Source organism: Malaclemys terrapin, chromosome 13 (assembly GCF_027887155.1).
Source record: "Malaclemys terrapin pileata isolate rMalTer1 chromosome 13, rMalTer1.hap1, whole genome shotgun sequence".
In the NCBI taxonomy this organism is placed as follows: Eukaryota; Metazoa; Chordata; order Testudines; family Emydidae; genus Malaclemys; species Malaclemys terrapin.
The window spans coordinates 30,058,796-30,078,709 of NC_071517.1; the positions used below are offsets into that span (position 1 = coordinate 30,058,796).

A 19,914-nucleotide genomic window follows, 5' to 3' on the forward strand; every position below is an offset into this window, starting at 1 on the left:
CCCATGTGCCCAGAAGGACAGACAAGTTCTCAGAGAATCAAAGAGCGGCTCAGCTCCCTGCAGTGCTAAGAACCATGTGGTGGGTCCCCACAAGTTACAGCAACACACACAATGTGTACAGCACCAATGAGGACACAGTCACTCGGGCAGGGCTTTGCAGAGTGGCTGCTCACAGCCTGGCTAGACTAACCCATGCTGAGACCCCGCTGTCAATCACCTGGGTTCAATATCCTGAGCTTCTCACAGACAACATCCATTCCCACACACACAGCCATCCAGACACTGGACACGGATGTCAGAAACACCAGACCTGCTTCCGTCACCCGCCCAGTCAGGCCACTCCTTACTTCAGGCAAAAAAAAAAAAATCTTTGCAGAGCTTGCTCTCCTGCTACCCCATGCACCACAGACCAGAGAAATGGAGGAGCTGCTCTATTCCTACCTGGGCTCAAACACAGACACAGAGTCATCTCAATCCATGAAGCAGCAGCAGCAGCAGCAACCATAATGCTCCATTCCCAGGAACTCCTGAAAATTCTCCCCAATGAAGAGGCCAGGGAGCACAAAGACATATTAGTGAATCACAATAGCCAATTCCTTAATTCTCTGCTGCTTCTGACAGTCTGGCACTGGAGAGCCCCCTTCCCCACTTCACGGCCCTGCAACAGCTAAAGCAGGCATGGAGAAAGCTGGTGATGGGTTGCACACGAGCAAAGAGAGAGAGATCAGAACATGTAACTCTTGTGACCTTACACCAGTGCTCCCACAGCACCAGGCCAAGAATAGTTATTACAGCAGCACCTGGATTCTCAGTGGGAAATCAGGGCCCCATTGGGCTATCAATGATGCTTATATGACCCCAATGACCACAGTATCTATACATAGTACAGTATAGAAGGCATTTATCATTATACCCCCTGTGAAATAGGAGGTGCCATTATCCACATTGTACAGGTCGGGGACTGAGGCATGGACAGTCTAAGGGAGTTGCCCAAATTCACATGGGACATATTAGGCAGAGAGGGAATTGAACCCAGATCTCCTGAGTTTCAATCCCAAACCCTAATCTCCTTGGACTCTGACAGTAGGCACGAGAGATTCACAGAGGCAGAGACAGTCCCAGCTCCAAGGCATTTCAGTGTAAAATGACAAGACAGAGAGACAGTGGACGGTTATCTCTATTTCACAGAGGTAATGAAGCTGGGACCTTTAAAGGGGCCCAGTCACACAAGGGAATGGAAGTTGGAGATTTAATTATCTGGGGCTCCTCTGGGGCCTGCAGCCTCAGTGATTGACAAAAGCTCAGACAGGGAGCTGGTGACAGAGCCTGGAACTGACCCCATGTCTCCTGAGTCCCAGAGTAGGCCCTAAAACATGAGCAGAGCCCTCCTCACTTTTTTCTGCCATAGCAATATACCTCACAGACCACTCCCAGACCATACCTTACTTTATACACTCTCCCTCAGCCCCAGAACCCAGCCCCTCTCACTGCAAGGTACCACCACTTCACCAGACCAGGAACAGACACCAGTAGCAACACCCTCCTTCCAGGAATTCAGCATGTTGGCACAAGGGGTAGCCCTGGAGACATTGACAGTAGCCGGACACAGCCCCATGATTCTGGTTCATGCCCTGTGTCATAACTATAAAGGGAAGGGTAACAGCTGTCCTGTGTACAGTACTATAAAATCCCTCCTGGCCAGAGACTCCAAAATCCTTTTCCCTGTAAAGGGTTAAGAAGCTCGGATAACCTGGCTGGCATCTGACCTAAAGGACCAATAAGGGGACAAGATACTTTCAAATCTTGTGGGGGGGAAGGCTTTTGTTTGTATTCTTTGTTTGGGAGTGGTGTTCGCTCTCGGGACTGAGAGGGACCAGACATCAATCCAGGTTCTCCACATCTTTCTAAACAAGTCTCTCCTATTTCAAACTTGTAAGTAAATAGCCAGGCAAGGCGTGTTAGTTTTCCTTTGTTTTCTCAACTTGTAAATGTACCTTTTACTAGAGTGTTTATCTTTGTTTGCTGTACTTTGAACCTAAGACTAGAGGGGAGTCCTCTGAGCTCTTTAAGTTTGATTACCCTGTAAGGTTATTTCCATACTGATTTTACAGAGATGATTTTTACCTTTTTCTTTAATTAAAAGCCTTCTTTTTAAGAACCTGATTGATTTTTCCTTGTTTTAAGATCCAAGGGGTTTGGATCTTGATTCACCAGGAGTTGGTGGGAGGAAGGAGGGGGAATGGTTAATTTCTCCTTGTTTTAGATCCAAGGGGGTTGGATCCGTATTCACCAGGAGTGGTGAGAGGAAGGAGGGGAATGGTTAATTTCTCCTTGGTTTAAGATCCAAGGGGGTTGGATCTGTATTCACCAGGGAATTGGTGAAGGTCTCTCAAGGCTACCCAGGGAAGGAAATTAGCCTTGGGATGGTGGCAGCGGACCAGAGCTAAGCTGGTAATTAAGCTTAGAAGTTTTCATGCAGGCCCCTACATTTGTACCCTAAAGTTCAAAGTGGGGATACAGCCTTGACACCCTGACAGCCAGAAGAGTCGAGAACATCTGTGGCCTGCTGCTAATACAGCTGGGGTGGAACATGAGCAAGATGGAGGTGAAGCACATTTGAAAATCTGGCTGTTGGGGACATAGGCAGAGCTGAGTCATGAGACATTGCTCCATCTCTGAGACCGGGGTGAGTATTCCCAGAGGATGCAGCTTGCCTTGGGAAGGGGAAGGAAAGAATAAGTTTGTCTCACATGAAAACCTTGGTTATGGGAAGATCAGCACCATTATGTCCCTGAATCTCTTTTGTCCTGTGGGAGGGAACAGTCTCACCCACAAAGGATCTATGGATTATAGGGGCTGATCCCTCTGAAATCTGGGAGACCAATGGACAATACTGCATAGAAGCTGAGACAACCCACAGCTTCTAATGTCCTATGGAACAGGAATCCTTACCCAGCAAGGCCACAGTCTCATAATTCTCCCACATGATGTCCCTGTTCAGGGATCTCTGACCTGAGTCCAGCAGGGCCCATTCCCCCTCAGCGAAATACACAGCCACCTCCTTGAAGCTCACCAGCTCTACTGCAGCCATTTCCTTTCCCCGTCTCCAGAGACAGTCAGATGATCTGGTGCAAAATATGGATGTGATTCTGCCGCCTGTCAGGGTGAGAAGGGCAATTGGGAAAGTTTCAGAAGGGGTTTTAGTGCATTTCACACCTCACTACCCTACAGGTTCTTTTCCTGCAGACATTCATTCTAGACTATGTCATCCTAGGGAAATGCTTGACCAAGATATTAAAAATCAACAACCTAAATTAGGTCCCAAATCCATATACTGTTCTCTCAACCAAGGGTACTGAGAACCACTGCACTAAACTAAAGAGCCATTTGGTATCAACTATTTTCTCTCTGTGAAGATACTTGTACAGTATAATCAAATCACCTTTAAGCCTTTCAACATTTTTTTAATAATAAACTAAATTGATGGAGCTCTTTAAGTCTTTCACTGTAAGGATTATTCTCCAGCCCTCTAAATTCATATTTATGTCTCTTTTCTGCAATCTCTAAAAAAAAAGTCTACATCAAAACAGATTTTTACGAGATTAGAGAGAGAAGTGCATCTGATGTACGAGATCCTTCTCTGTCAAATGTAAACATTTTAGTCCATATTGTTAAGAAAATAGAGTTGATTAAAAACATTTTTTTAAATGTTAAAATTGTAACTCTTTTCCCCAGACCCTTCTCAAAAACAGAGTAGGTGTTTTTTTCCCCCCAACTTTCAAAAATAGATTCACCCAAGACAGAGACTGTCACCCTAAAGAAGAATATAGGAATAGTCAGACTGTGTCAGATCCAAGGCCCATCTAGTAACGCTGAACATATTATAAGCATCTGAAAAGGGCCCTTTAGAGACTAAAATTGTGCAGCCGATGTTAACTGTCATTGTGCGCTCCAGCTGCAATAAAAGGGCATAATCAAAGGAACCACTCTGGGGGATCCCCCCTGACACCGTCCCCAGGCAGGGCCGTCTCTAGGTTTTTCGCTGCCCCAAGCAAAAAAAATTTTGGCTGCCCCCCTCCCACTGCACCCTCCTGCCGCCCCAGCCCTGGGTCACTGGTAACTCGCTCCCAGGGCAGGTCATCCAGCAGGAATTTTGGATGTGCACAGAACACAGACAGGATTGGTTCCCATATGGTTACAGAACTGCAGTAAAGTGGAACAATTTTCAGCTTGTGTGATTGGAGGATATCTGGATGCATATTATAAGACTGTCCTACATAAATGAGGAAAAGTTGAGGTGCCTTTATTATTCTTTTGTTCCATTCTTTGTTTCTATGGGGAATTTGCCAGTGCAATATTACTGTCTTCCTTTTAAACAAATAAAACTAAAACTGGAAAAAAAAAAAAAAAAAAAAAGCAATGGCTGTTGAAAATAGCAGTTCCAGTCCTAATAACCACTGGGAAGCATTTCTTGCTCAATTTATCCTACTTTTTCTACAGCAAGTTACAGTGGATCAGTATATTTGATTTGGGGGTGTTCAAATCTGGAAGGCAGGTGCTAGATTCCCTTTCTGAATATTAGCTATATCTGGAAAAAGAAAAGTCAATTTCTGCTTCCATGGTCAGAAGTGTAAATCCTCCTACGTGCCTGGTACTGTATCTAAAGCTGCCCAGTCTAGTAGAGCCTCCCCTCCCTTACTTTTCATTTTAAATTCTAGTGGGATCCACGTACCTGCCTTGCTAGGCTTCAGATAGAGAGGTGCACTGTCCATTTAGTCCACCTAATTCTTTCTTTGGGGGAGAGCCCAGGGCTGGGGCAGCAGGAGGTGCAGGTGCGGCGGGGGGGTAAGAACCCAGACTGGGGCGGCAGGAGGTGGAGGTGGGTGCCAGGGCTGGGATGGCAGGAGATGCGGGCGGGGGGGAGAGCCCAGGGCTGGGGCAGCAGGGGGGTGCAGGTGGGGGCCAGAGCTGGGGCAGCAGGGGGTGTGAGCGGGGGAGATTCCAGGGCTGGGGCAACACAGAGGTGCAGGGGGAGCCCAGGGCTGGGGTGGGGGGTGGCAAAAAAATTAGAACTGGCTCTGTCCCTACCATTTACAGCAAGCTGCAGCATGAGGTTTCACAAAAAGAACAGGAGTACTTGTGGCACCTTAGAGACTAACAGATTTATTAGAGCATAAGCTTTCGTGGGCTACATCCCACTTCTTCGAACGTGAGGTTTCAGTTCCACACTCCTTCCCTTTCCTGTTAATTGTGGCCGATGGAATGCTGGGAAATGTAGTTCTTTCCCTGCTCCAGGGCTGGCTCTATAGGCAGGGAGCTAATGAAGGAACTACAACTTCCAGGGCCCCCTGTTGGTTCTCAGCTCCCATGCTGGATTCTTGTGCCCCTGCAAATTTGCTGCCCCAAGCACCTACTTGCTTTGCTGGTGCCTAGAGCCGGTGTATCAGCACAAAACGCAACCCTCCCCTTTTGCAACTGGGAGCGGTTTCTGCCACACAGCGTAGCAGTTTGGTAAACTGTTTGTTAACTTGCTACCGCCTGTCCATGGGGTTGCGAATCAGGAGGGGATGGGGTATGTGGTCAAAAACGATCCCGATCTGCTTCCTGACCGGAGTGGCCGCTTTCATTACATTCGTGAAAGGGGAGGTAGGGTTTGTGGGTATGGAGCATGCCCCTGAGCCCAAGTTGAGACCACAGTGGCCCCTTTTCATTTTTTCCACTGGCTTCTCCTTGCTTAGTTCCAATAACTGGGCTGCTCATGCACCTGTCACTGGTCCAGGGATGGTTGCAAAACGGGAGGGATGGGGTTTGTGGTCGAAAACACTCGCGGTCTGCTTCCTCTGGGGGATGGTTGCAAAACGGGAGGGATGGGGTTGTGGTCGAAAACACTCGCGGTCTGCTTCCTCTGGGGGATGGTTGCAAAACGGGAGGGATGGGGTTTGTGGTCAAAAACACTCACGGTCTGCTTCCTCTGGGGGGGGGGGGGATGGTTGCAAAACGGGAGGGATGGGGTTGTGGTCGAAAACACTCACGGTCTGCTTCCTCTGGGGAAGGTTGCAAAACGGGAGGGATGGGGTTTGTGGTGGAAAACACTCACGGTCTGCTTCCTCTGGGGGGGGATGGTTGCAAAACGGGAGGGATGGGGTTTGTGGTGGAAAACACTCATGGTCTGCTTCCTCTGGGGGGGGGGGGGGGGGGGATGGTTGCAAAACGGGAGGGATGGGGTTTGTGGTGGAAAACACTCATGGTCTGCTTCCTCTGGGGGGGGGGATGGTTGCAAAACGGGAGGGATGGGGTTTGTGGTTGAAAACACTCACACTCTGCTTCCTCCTGGCTAATGTGCCAAATTGATCTATTGCATGATTGAGGCATGCTGTTTCACTTTTTTGTGTGTGAATCCGTGAAAAGGGAGGTAAGGTTTGGGGGAACGGAGCATGCCCCTGAGCCCAAGGTGAGACCACAGTGGCCCCTTTTCATTTTTTCCACTGGCTTCTCCTTGCTTAGTTCCAATGACTGGGCTGCTCATGCACCTGTCACTGGTCCAGGGATGGTTGCAAAACGGGAGGGATGGGTTTGTGGTCGAAAACACTCACGGTCTGCTTCCTCTGGGGGATGGTTTCAAAACGGAAGGGATGGGGTTTGTGGTTGAAAACACTCACACTCTGCTTCCTCCTGGCTAATGTGCCAAATTGATCTATTGCATGATTGAGGCATGCTGTTTCACTGTTTTGTGTGTGAATCCGTGAAAAGGGATTTTTTTTACTTTACTCTTCCAATTTGCATCATATACATGGACACAAATACAGAGAACAATTTTTTAAAGTAAAAAACATTTATTATTATAATCTGGTATATACATGAAAAATGTCTTTTGGTTGCATTATGTTTTGAACAAGAGGCATTTAAACAAATTTTTTTGGGGGGGTAAAGAAGTGAACTATGCACATTTCTTGCAGTTGTACTCTTTCTTGGCATCAGTCAGGTAGTCTTGATTGGTTCCTTCTGTAATGCAGGGCATATGTGCCCATCTCTTGCAAGAATCACACTGTACCTTTGATAAGTAACAATTAAGAAATGAATTCACAGAAGTTATAATGTTACACATACTTTTCATTCACTCATTACCTAACATATGTATGCCTATCAGCATGAAGAAAATGTTTACTGATGTGGATTTTTTACAAGAATCATGATCCTTAGGCAGTTTATGTTATTTATTTATCATATAATTCTATGTTTCTTACCATCGTGCAATCCTCACTTTCCTTTTCACAGTTGACGAGGTTGCAGTATATGCAGTAGTCTTCCACGTTTTCTTAAAAATATATATATCGTTATGAAATGAATACATTAGGACCAAAACTGAAAATGCAAATCTTCATTTATTAATTAATGTCAATATTTTAATCCAGTCAATGGTTTGAACGTATCTTTTCCTTTTTTGTGACTCATATTTTCTCAAATTTTTAGTTTACTCCCCCTGTATCTAAAAATGCCAATTTCATTTAGCTGGCCGATCAATAGCAATCATCATTCACCTGATTCAAATTTTTGTGTACTTAAGGATATTATTGGTTCATAGTCACCATTACAGAACCAAACCTGTGAGATATCCCACTTTAAGGGTATTAAGATAACTGTCTGCTATGTGACATAATTCCACTCTTCATGGTATCTTCGCATGTACAGTACATGGTAGAAAGTAATTACCTGACTCCTTCATTAGAAGAATTGCTATATGTCTTCTAAACGCAATATTAGCCTCTTGTGTTGTTTCTACCATACTTATGTCTTTGTGCTCCAAATATGCTTCTGCAAACTAACAACACTGATATTTAGAATAAACATCATAATTACCAGAGGTGAAGGTGGGCTGGTTCAGCATACTGGTAAGACCCAGCCACTTGTACCGGCCCTTACACGGCTGACGTTACACTTCCGCTGTGCTAGTGCTTTATGCTTTAATGTCGCTGCCCCCTTTAGAACCCTCCCCCGCCCCCCTGCATCAGCGGCCCTGCCATAGGGTCCAGCAATGCTGTTGGATGCTCCTAGCAGGGCTGCCAACAGTGGGGGAGCAAAATGTGCCCTGGGTTCTGGCGATTTACAAGGGCCTGGTTCTCCTGCCACTGCAGCAGCAGCTGTGAGGAAGGGCTGGCTGGTGGAATCTGGCCCCCCAGCACCGCACCTTCCGCTGGAGACCCCATCCCTTCTGGGGGTCACAAGCCCACCCCACACACCTTGGCAAGGACGCTGGTGCAGTGCCCACTGGTAATCTCCGGCATTTACTTTCACCCTGGATAATTACACAAACATAACAAATAATAATGGCAATTTGGTATTCAATACCTTTAAGATGAGTGGTCCGCAGTTGTGGCCATCACTTTGTCTGGGATGATGAACAATTTTACTGTTCCAATCAGATGAGGATTTTCCAGTTAATCGTTTGTTGAAGTTTCTGAAATTTTTAGAGATTACATTAGCAGACTGCGTAAATGAGCTTTGCTTTCCCTTTTTTCCCCCTCCGGTTTATGGACATAGATAAAAATCCATTCTCTCTCTTTTTAATTAATTATGGAAATTACTTATTGCTCACATATATACACACTTGCTTTCATATTATTGTCTCACTGTTACACAATGTATCACCTGATTTGCTGTGACCCATGTTAATAATAACACATTCTTAATCTTGCAACATGCTACTGTTTCGTGTCCACATTCTGTTAAGTCGTTCCCCAGAGTCAAATCACACAAGTTCACTCAAAGTCCATTACTAGGCATATTCACTACAAGTACATGCTGTTTCAATTTTTATTTGTAGCTACTAGGAAGATATTAGTCTCACAATTGTTACATTCCCTTCAAAAAAAATTTCAATGGAACAGTTAATGTCCACTGTAACAGTAAGTATCTAATAAATCACCTCCAATTCCTCAGGCATGTTCTTTCATATCTCATCTCATCACACAAGGGGTCAATTATTAACAATTCTTTTTTTTTCATCGAGGCTATCTGTGAGTTTAAATATATTCACAAATTATATTGGTAATGTGATTATTTCAAACATTTTATAATGATTTATCAAAAATCATTATGCAATGAACATATTTTCGTTTGTAATGTCTCAGTAACACAGAAGAGAAAAGCATATTGTGAAATCATTGATCAATTCATTACAGAATGTATTCTTCCAAGTTACACTCAGAACAAAACTTGACAGTAGCATTTTATTTTTAACATTCACATTCCACTTCCATTTGCATGCACTGAACTCACTGAAAACCCGCAACATGGGAAATTATATCACTGCTACCATAGTTGGGTTACAAATCTCTCATTTATTATAACATTTATTGACCATAATCCACAACTGCAATACAAAACATCTTACCGCAAGAACCCAATGACCTGGTGTGTGGTAAGGAAGCAATAATATATCATTTTGAAGTAATTCACTCTGTGTTTATTAAAAAAAAATAATTAGAAATGCAATTATAGTTTCCAGTGAAGCAAACAATGAAATGTACATTATACTGTATTTCCCAGTTTCATTACATGCATTGTTATTAGACTACTCCTCCACATCAAACACACCATTGTATTTGCTGTTTCACACTGTGTTTAACTCAATTAATGAAATTGTGCTTTGCTCATGCTATGTATGAAAGTGTGTTAGCATTTACCTTCACTTTAATTTGTGGAGCTCTGCCTGAGAGAATGACAGTAGAAACTACTGATGAGATGGCTTGTACCTGTTAACATTCAACAAAGTTATTAATGCATTAATAATTGTGGCACATGAAGAACATAATGAATTTAATATAGACAGACATGCAAGGGATCCTTAATGTTACAAATCAGATATGTATATATAAGAGAGTTCTATAAAAAAAAAGATTTGTAATCAATGTGCTCTGTCTTACTTAATGTAAAAACCAACTAAGCTGTTCGCATATTTGTGTTCAATTAATGGACCCACTGAACTGTACATCAAAACTAATGTGGCCCTGGATTGTATGTCCGATATGCACCTCCAAATACATTTCAGTAAATGTTTGGCAGCAGTAAATACACAGAAATGTTGCAATTTCAGGTTTATTTTGATATTTCAAGGATATTTGGTCTTCAATATGTTGTGCCACATATTCACGTGACTTTACTTACTGAATCTATGTATACTTTCATGTACCATCACAGTAAGTAGCCTACCTTTCCATCTGCTTTCTCGACCACACAGCTCAAATATGCATCAATAACCTACAACACATGATGAAAGAAAAGGCACAATTTCAATAATATTTGAAGAGTTAATCCCATTAACAAATACATGTTTAGTGTTACTTAAATGTACCTCATCACTTAACCAGTTTCTCGGTTTCAGGCAATGAAATGAGGAGCCATACAATTTTATGTTTCTCACTTTGGCCTCCAGTCTCTCTGTGTGTTTGTCGGTCATTACAAATTTGACTAGGAAAAACATATTAACACATATTACATGCATGGTAATACAGTTTCCTTTTTCTGTTTTACTACTGTGAATGCCACCATTTTGTACATGAAAACCTTTAACATAGTTCCATTTATGAAGTATTTTAATCTGTTTAAGAAATGTGCAGTAACCAATTACCTTTCAGAATCCATTGCTTGTTTTCCACGTCCTCCATAAGCACGTCATCAAAAATGTCATCCGCATCACTTGTATCATTCTTTGAAACATCTTGCCCTATATACTCCTCCTCTTCCATTGCTGTGACCTCTATGTTTTTTAATGTGCTGTCGTGAGATACAGTACCAACCACTTTTCTAATTTCTTCCATGGGTATTTCTGGTTCAGTGTCACCAACTGCAATTTCAGTTCCGAGTTTTCCCTCTGATGTGCTTTCAGCAGCTAATGTTGGTGGCTCTTTGAATGGTTTGAAGTGTGCAATACTGTACATGGTTCCTAACTGTTTCCCTGAGATGGTTTCTAATTTCACTCTCTTACCCTCAACGGTTGTAATTTTGTATGGTCCCCGATAGTTAGATTCCAGTACTGCTCCTTTTCTTGTTCTCTTTCTAGCGTTCAGTAACAGAACAGAGTCACCAACAGCAAAGGTTATTTCCCCATATTTAGAAATCTTTCTTTTAGCATAATTTCTTTGTTGCTTTTCTTGTGCTTTAGAAATGTTACTTAGGGCCAGTGCAATGTCAGCCTCATGTCTCGATTTCCTATTGATGCTGTAGTCTTTGCAGCATTCTTCCTCAAGTGTATCCAGATCTGGGATCTTTGGAAAATTATGGAGAAGGGGTTGTATTTGTAAAATGAAGACACAGTTAATGCCATGTGTACATGAAAGGTGCTGGTAATAACATACACTTACCGTGTAATTCTCTGAGACTTCTTCTGGAAACCGTGGGTCTACACAAAACATTAGTCGAAATGGTGACATTTTTGTTGATGCGTGTATTTTAGTCCTCAAAGAAAACAAACTGGGGTCAAGTAATTTATCCCAATTACTCCCGTTGTCATCAACCATCTTTCGCAATGCTCTGTAACAAATGAAAATTGATTTGATTAAAAAAAAAAAGGAACAAGTACAGTCTTGGTTGAAACATATCATACATAATCCAAAAGGTGTAATACATAATGAAAAATACGTTCAAGGCAACACATTGATTTTGAAGATTTTTTTGTGAATTGCATCTTCTAGCATTGGACACTCTACTTGCCATTAATTCTCTAATATTCCCACCCATTCACTTACCTTTTTATGGATTTATTAGCATTTTCAACCAATCCATTGGGTTGTGGGTGGTACGGGCTGGTGAAGCTACGTTCTATTCCCATTCTTTCACAAAAATTCGTGTTTAACTGAAAGAAAACAAGTTACACCATAAACTTACATATAGACTTGTGTTAAGGAATGTTCCTTTTTGTATTTGCCACTACTTTTATCTGTAATTAGCAACCGGAATAGCCCATGTTTTCATATTTGTTTTGGAAACAAGTAGTTGTGTGTTTCTTTGTTAGATATGAAGACACCAAAAAATATTGTTATAGCAACACTGATGGTGACCATTAACAGTTTATAAAAAAAAAGGTTGGTGATTGTTTGAGATCAATGAGTGACCTGATAGTGAGTTTGACTACATAGTACAAATAACCAGAAAAAAAACAGTCATTACCTTATTATTGAATTCCGAACCCTGATCTGTCAGTATCCGCTCTGGGCATCCACGTCGAACAATCAATTTGTACATGTTCTCTACCACCTCGTATGCTGACTTACTTCTAAGTGGAAAGGCTTCCAGCCATCTTGACAGATAATCTATGACTGTCAGTATATACTGGTATCCATCCTTTGTTACTGGTAATGGTCCTATTAAATCCATTTCCAACAATTCCCAGATCCGAGTGACCTACATACAAGGGTACCAGTTACAGTCATACTACACATGTTTATTACTAAATGTTCTCAATAAACCCATATGTCATAAGCAGAGTACACAGTGTAATATGGTTACAACAGCCATAGAATCAGAATGAAAGCCCACTCTTAAATACAGAAGAGAAAGAAAGAAAACAAACAAACAAAAAGAAGTACAGGAATGGGTTATGGAAAACAATACAAGAGTAAAGCTGAAGACATATCCCCAGCCAGTGCAAAGGCGCATTAGAGGTAATTGCTGCACTATGCTGTGCCACTTGTACGCATTGGACTCGTTTCAAAATCAAAGCCTCATTGTATTGCAGAGATAACAATGGATAATGATAAACAATAATGTGTCCGATTTCAAAATTCACCTTTATGCTTTTCAAGGTGGTATCCATATTTAATTCCTTTCCCTGTTTCTGGCAAGTAAGACATCGTGCAACCTGTTTTTGATGGAAAAATATGATGACATGAACATTTCGTTATGGAAATAGTATCGCAAGGGAACTGAGTTCACATTTGCAAACCAAATATACTTTTATATTTCTTTTATACATTTTGAACTTCTATTTCAATTGTAAATAGCGTTCTTCAGGATTTAGTTTCATTACTTTACATACCCAATTGGCAATGTCTCTTGTCATCCCTGGCCAATAGTATTTTGATGTCAGCAAATTCCTCGTATTGAATATTCCTAGATGTCCACCCAATGGACTGTCATGGTAACTTGCAAAGAGTTGTAGGGCTTCTTTCACAGTATGCACAACGACAACCTTTCTTCTTTTTGCTGAATGGAACAATGTCCCCTCTGTTGATCATAGAAGATGGAGCATGGAGGATGATTAAGATTTATTGGGGCCCTGGGCCAGAGCAATTGTTGGGCCCCTACCCACCCTGTCCACTGGCTGCACCACATATGGCCCTATCCCTTTAGTCCTCTTCCCCAGGATCTCTGCCATGTTCCACGTCGGCTCCCCAACATTTTGCCTGCCCCACAACTCCTTCGCTCATTTCCCACCCACCCCGGTCTTCCACACAGCACTAGGACTGGAGAAGCTCTGTCCCTGTGTCACGGCCCCAGGGCTGTACCAGGGAGTGAGAGCACCTCCAGTACCAGGGCTGTGGCAGGGGTTTGTATGCTGCGGTTCTTTAGGGGACCAGAAGCGGGGTGCTGTGGATTCTCCTGCCCCACCAGGCACTTCTGCTGGGGTTCGGGCATAGGGGCTTCCCATGCTGCCACGTGGCTTCTGCCAGGGCTGGGGTGGGGGCAACGTGTTGCACTTAAGATATAACCGGTTATTTGCAAAGCCATTCATTAATTATAAGGCATATGCCTATCAAAGACATCTATATACAGTATGGTTCATAATCCCTTGAGTACAAGGATTACATTTCAGTGTATAGTTAGAAATTTTTGCTCATTGAACATATAGTGATTGTTGGTGGTGCTTGCAGCAGACGATAACATACTTAAGAAATGAAGCAAAGTCATGTGGTTTTTTTGGTAAAATTTATAGTAATTTCTCATATAACTGCAAAGCACACTGCATTTCTTGCACCACTGTCATAGATATCAAGGGAGATTTTCTGGAAAATTTCATTAAAACTAGAGATCTCAATTCCGGTCCCATTGAAGGTAAGGTTATAACTCCAAATAATCCCAGTGTTGGGACATCAGGACCATCATTTACAGGCTGAAGTTTCCTGTGTAATAGATTCATAGATTCTAGGACTGGAAGGGACCTCGAGAGGTCATCGAGTCCAGTCCCCTGCCCGCATGGCAGAACCAAATACGGTCTAGACCAGATAATGTGTCAGTATTATCTTAAGTAAAGTATTTCTTGCCTTCCAAAGAAAAGTTGACAGCATATCGACGCAGGTTCAGTCTTCCTGCTTTATTCATTCCTTCAGGATATGTGCTACTCCTTAGGTATGCCAAAACATTTGCAATTTTCTTGTCAAAAGATTTCCCTGAGAATTGTTTACAAGGGAAAACAGTTACTTAAGTGCAATGTCAATCAAAAAAGAAAACACAAGCACATTTGCTTGAAGATAATGGGTTCTGAAAAAAAAATTAATAATATATGGGGATATACCTATCTCATAGCACTGGAAAGGACCTTGAGTCCAGTCCCCTGCCTTCACTAGCAGCACCAAGTACTGTACCTGACAGTTTCCCACCCCCCCGTTTTTTTTATTTTTTTTCCCCTCTGATCCCTAAATGGCCCCCTTAAGGATTGGGCTCATAACCCTGGGTTTAGCAGACCAATGCTCAAACCACTGAGCTATCCCTCTCCCCAATGGGAACACATGGAAACATTCTACTTACTTTCCATTATGTGTGTTGTAGAGTTAATTTTTGAGTTGGTGCAAGTTTTGGGGAGAAAATACTTTTCTGAAACTCTGAAGAATCTGAAATAGAGAAACACCTATAACATACACATATCAGTATCACCTCATTCTCAGCTATGCCTTTAATCAATCATTTTACTGTAATTTAACTAATGAATCCTAAAATAATGTTAGTCCATTATCTAACAAATTAGATCCCACCACCTGAATTGTTTTTCACCAGCAAAATTACTTATGCATCAGCCAAAGAAAATCAAAAAACCAGACACAGATCACACAGATAAACAATAGAGAAATGGGTACCAATAAATAAATAAATCACCATGATTAAAGGCATGCAAACCATTTAAGAAATGACTATACAGTTATTTTAAAGATTCTTGATTAAACATGCAGTTAGCCAGGAAGACCATTAGTATTTGTGTACTTTTACCAGATTTGCCCATTACTTGGGGTATGCTCAGTTATTGGGGTTACTTATTTGGGTTTTTTCCCCCTGATAATTCTACTAATGTACTGCTTGTGTATAAAGCTGTTGTAAAGCACCCCTCTTTCACTACTAACAGTATTGCTGTAAAACCTTTATTTTTAAGGCTCAACTCTTAACTCCTTTGTGCACAGTTCTACAGGTATTCTAAGCAAGATTCTTAGTAGAAGGTTAACAAATATTCTGTGAGAGAGAGATAGACCTTGCTAAAGGAGCTTGGTCTGAAAAAGAAAGGTTGCTCAGGTCTGTGCCTCAGTTTCCCTACTCCACAGCAACTAATCGACAATTAACATGTGATTATGGTCACATGCTGCCTGCATTTGTTCAGCAATTTGTGACCAGCTTTGCACAATACTTTGGAGTACTCTCATCTATTAGGGTTACTCTTCTGGAGGGGGGCTGGTTGTGTAATTCTATCAATGTACTGCTATTGTGCCCAATTGAAGGAGTCAAACAACACTTTCAAGCTGACACCCTTATTTGTCCCAGATTTAGCATGTCCCTATCCCCACTCTTACATCACAATTGTACTGGTAGTAACCCACTTGATGAGCAAACCCCAGAGTATTTTTGGGCGCTACAGGGGTCTGTCGCTTAGGAAAAAGAAGCATTGCTGCAGAATAAATGTGGAAGATACAAACAGAAGAGTAAAGTTATTTATGGACCAATAGTGATAACTACTCAAGGAGAGCCTAAACAAAAAAAAGTGACATTATTAAAGGTTAATACCTGAGTTAGAAAAGGAAACAGAGAGGGAAAATGAGGGATCTCACCCACTCCAGGAAGCTTGAACCCGTGAGGCTTCCCAGCTGATGATCGTAGCTCAGAGTCTTGGAATAGATGAAACCCCAGTGGAACTCAGGCAGAATTTGGGTCTATGCTGTTATACCAATAGAATAAAAACCAGCAGGATCTTATTAAGAGGGATAATGCAAAGATGCCACATTTATTGTAAATATACTGATAAAGCAAAAGATAAAAGTAAACAACGTTGTTTGACTACTTATTTCTTATACACACACACACATATATATATAGAGAGAGAGAGAGAGAGAGAGAGAGAGAGAGAGAGAGAGAGGTTCATTTACACAATCATTCATTCAAGTTCTGTATAGGTGTTATAGTTACCAGCCTAGAAGTTGCTCATGCCAAGTTACTGGCCAGGCAGGGCTGGCTCTAGGTTTTTTGCTGCCCCAAGCAAAAAAAATTTTGGCTGCCCCCCCCAGCCCTGGTCTCTCTCTCTCTCTCTCTTCCCCCCAACCCCCCACTGTACCCTCCTGCCGCCCCAGCCCTGGGTCACTGTGTTGTACTTAAAGTACTGCACAGGATCTTTTCAGGGGGAATAAGACAAAACGCCACATTTATTAGTAATACATATATTCATTAACACTGTATCATATGCATATAATATATTACACTTACACTCACACACACACACAAACACACTCCGTCTTGTTGTTACCAATTAGCTGCTCCCCTTAACTTCACTGGCCAAGTGAGTTAGATGGAGGAGGGGGTGGAGCCGGGCTTCTGCCGATCCGGATCGATGCTCCCATGTTGACAAGACGAGACCCGGGGTCCTCTGCAAGACACCTCACTTTTATAGCAGCTTTCCTCTTATGCAAATCTATACCAGATTCAAACTCTGTGTCTGTGTCCATTGGTCCTTTGTGCTGCTTTTTTTTTTTTTTTTTTTTTTTTGAGTGTTGTCCCAATGCTGCAAAGAGGGTGTTTCCAAAAGAAGGTGTTTGCTTCTAATCCCCGAGGCCGTCAGTATGTCTGCTTGTCTTTAATGAGCCCACTTGACACGTTTTATTGTCCTTGGGTCTGGCTCCCAGCCCTTCTCCAACAGTTGAGGCTGTCTGGAGGTGCTGCCTTCCGTGCCTTGCTCATCCACACCTCATTCATTCAACTGGGCAATTGATTAAGAGTGTGGGGGGGGGGAGAGCTCTTGTTCTACTGCTAGCAAAAAGAAATTTTTCTTCTATCTTATTCTATCCTTAGGGGCTATAATATTATACCAAGGGCAATGCAAAGTTTCTAAATGAGGTTTTGATACAAAGTCCCATGAAAACAGGTCACACGTGGGTAGACCCACCACAAGGTTATATGAAGAGGCACAATGTAAAGTCATATGAAAATTATCAGAGATTTATCTACATTGTCCCCCTTTTGACCTCTCAAGAACAATTCTTGAGTGGTCACCATATAAATCTTTTGTATTTGTTGCAAACAAGCCAAACAATTATAACCAGGTGAATATAACTAAAACTATTACAATTGACTAAACACCAGATATAACATAAACACAAATGCAAACAATTATAATTATAATAATTGGAAATACAACAAAACCATTACCATTACAATACTTGGGTACATTGACAAACAAAATGAGGCCCAAGTTTGATGCTGCAATAGCCATCAAACAATAAAAGTCACTGAGGTCAGGACCTTCTTAAGCACACACAACAAATAAGATTTTGTAGGAGTACCACAGTTGTTATGCAAGGTTAAGCTGATTTGGACTTAAACTAACATTCAGTTGCTAAAATGTTGTAGAATTCCCTGTTTTTAACAGTTGTTCTCAGAGGTTTCTGGGGACCTGAAAGATGGGGCCATTCAATTATGGTCCAAGGTCTTACAGGTTATGGGGGCCCAAGAACTACCCTTCAGGGCTTGGGGAAGTAGAACCAGAGTGCATAGAGGAAAGTGTGGAATTAATAATAATACAAGCAAATGTAACTAACAATACAAATGTATTAATAACAAAAATTAACAACAAAATGACTATTAGAGAACCTAACAAAAAATAAACCTGATGCATTGGGGACCAAAGTCTTTTGGACACAAGTGGTGATTGATAAGTTGGATGGACATGGGGGAAGTAGAGAGAGGAAAAGACATTTGCCCTGTCTAGTGTAGTATCCCCTCTTTCTCTGGACCCAATGCTAGCACAGGACACCACTAGAGACAGACATAGAACATGCAACACAGAACACTGAACACAGACTTTGTCGCGACACTATAACCATTGTATTTTGTAACTCTTCATCTGGCACCAGCTCTCCTGTTGTTCTGGTTCAGATCCTGAAAGATAGAATCTTGGAAACAAATTAGCTCAGCTGGGCCTCCGCGTCACCAGGTCGCCGGGGTATCCATTCTCCAGGCCATCGGCTGGGTCCCCAAGTCCTCTCTCCGGTCCTCTGCAAAACACACTCCCTCTCCCCTCACCTTGTTAAACCGGTAACACCCAGGGAAACTGAGTCCCACCCCCTCCGCATGCAAACCATTGAAACTCCACAGAAAACAAGAAACCCCCCACTTCGTCACACATGCATCAGAAATATTACTGGAGAGTCAGTATATGGTTTTGTAGAGAAAATTGCTTGAAGAGAGTAGACTAGATTTGTTTATGGGTAAACTAATGACTCAAGGAATTTCTTTAGGATAGACAATAGGAGCTGGTCACTCCTACCTATGGCTGGTGGTACTTCAGGGTGCTGACAATGAAATTCGTCTGCTTCAGTATTTTGGATATCAATGCAAGTTTCACTACTAGAATTGGTCTAACTGATGAGCAGGGTGTGGATAAGGATAAGGGAGTAGCCAGAAACTTGTCAGCAGGGATATAGGTGTGTCTCACACCTCCATTTAATGCTGTATGCAAGTTTTTTCAAAGATCATTTTTTGTTCAAGCAGGGTATGTGTGTGTGTGTGTGTGTGTGTGTCTTGCAGACTGGATACTGTGCCCTGATTCCCCAAGAAGACCGTTATTATCTGTGACTGCAGAGATCTTAACACAGCATTGAGCATAAAATGAGCTTTAACAATATGTTGTGACTACTTACATTAAAGAAATCCAGTCCACCTTGGTTTAGGAGAGAGACCACTGATTGACTAATAAGAATCGGTTGTTGCAGATCCCCATAGTGCAATTTTTTTTTCTTTTCCATTGTCAGTGCAGCTTTTATTTTGGTGAGTTTTGCACACAGATGCAGAAATGTGGACTTGCGCATCCAAAAGTTCTGCAGCCACTGGTTATGAGCCCAAGCCTTCATTGTTTCAGAAGATTTTTTGCCCTTGGGAAGGATGTAAGATGACACCATATAATACACTACACTGAATATTTGTGAATCAGCTTCTACACACAAGTCCAGCACACAGGCCTTGCTGTCTTTTCACTGCAGTCCTTGATCTTGCTGACAAATCTGTAGAGAATTACTGGAACCATAAACTCCCTGAACATTAAATCTCACCAAATGAGGGTCAATCCATCCTCATCATTATATCTACTCATTATACTCCACACCCGTACATAGCCACTATATGAACTTCATACCCTCATATCTCAATGCCTGTACTTTGACCTATCAACCTTTTACCCCGAATCGGGGATATTGCAGATTATGTATTCCTTATGCCACCTGATTTTAAACCAAACTTTGCACCATCGATAATTCTGTACGGTATTCCCTGATAACCATAAACTTCTATGCTCAAACTCTGTTCACTTTTTTTTTTTAAATCATCTTAATAAAAATTTTAAATCTGTTGAAACTGGTCTAGGTCTAGGCGAGAGAATGTCTCAGGGCCGCCCGGGGGGGGTGGGAAGTGGTGCAATTTGCCCCAGGCCCCGGGGGCCCCACAGGGGCCGCCATG

At 42.2% G+C, this 19,914-nt stretch overlaps 1 protein-coding gene and 1 long non-coding RNA gene across 2 annotated transcripts; both read right to left on the reverse strand.

Annotated features, from left to right (window-relative positions):
- Positions 1-2,462: 2,462 nt before the first annotated feature.
- Positions 2,463-5,203, reverse strand: LOC128848379 (uncharacterized). The gene is made up of 3 exons (XR_008447019.1): positions 5,089-5,203; positions 3,074-3,156; positions 2,463-2,714 (listed from the first exon to the last, which is right to left on the reverse strand). It is a non-coding gene; the product is annotated as an uncharacterized LOC128848379 (long non-coding RNA).
- Positions 5,204-6,937: 1,734 nt separating this feature from the next.
- Positions 6,938-11,785, reverse strand: LOC128847905 (uncharacterized). Its single transcript, XM_054047637.1, has 12 exons — positions 11,745-11,785; positions 11,361-11,529; positions 10,628-11,264; positions 10,352-10,467; positions 10,210-10,257; positions 9,684-9,752; positions 9,392-9,457; positions 8,924-9,012; positions 8,347-8,455; positions 7,711-7,819; positions 7,245-7,315; positions 6,938-7,051 (listed from the first exon to the last, which is right to left on the reverse strand). The coding sequence occupies exons 2-12, from the start codon at positions 11,514-11,516 to the stop codon at positions 6,938-6,940; spliced, it is 1,584 nt and encodes a 527-aa protein (XP_053903612.1). The 5' UTR covers positions 11,517-11,529; positions 11,745-11,785.
- Positions 11,786-19,914: the final 8,129 nt, after the last annotated feature.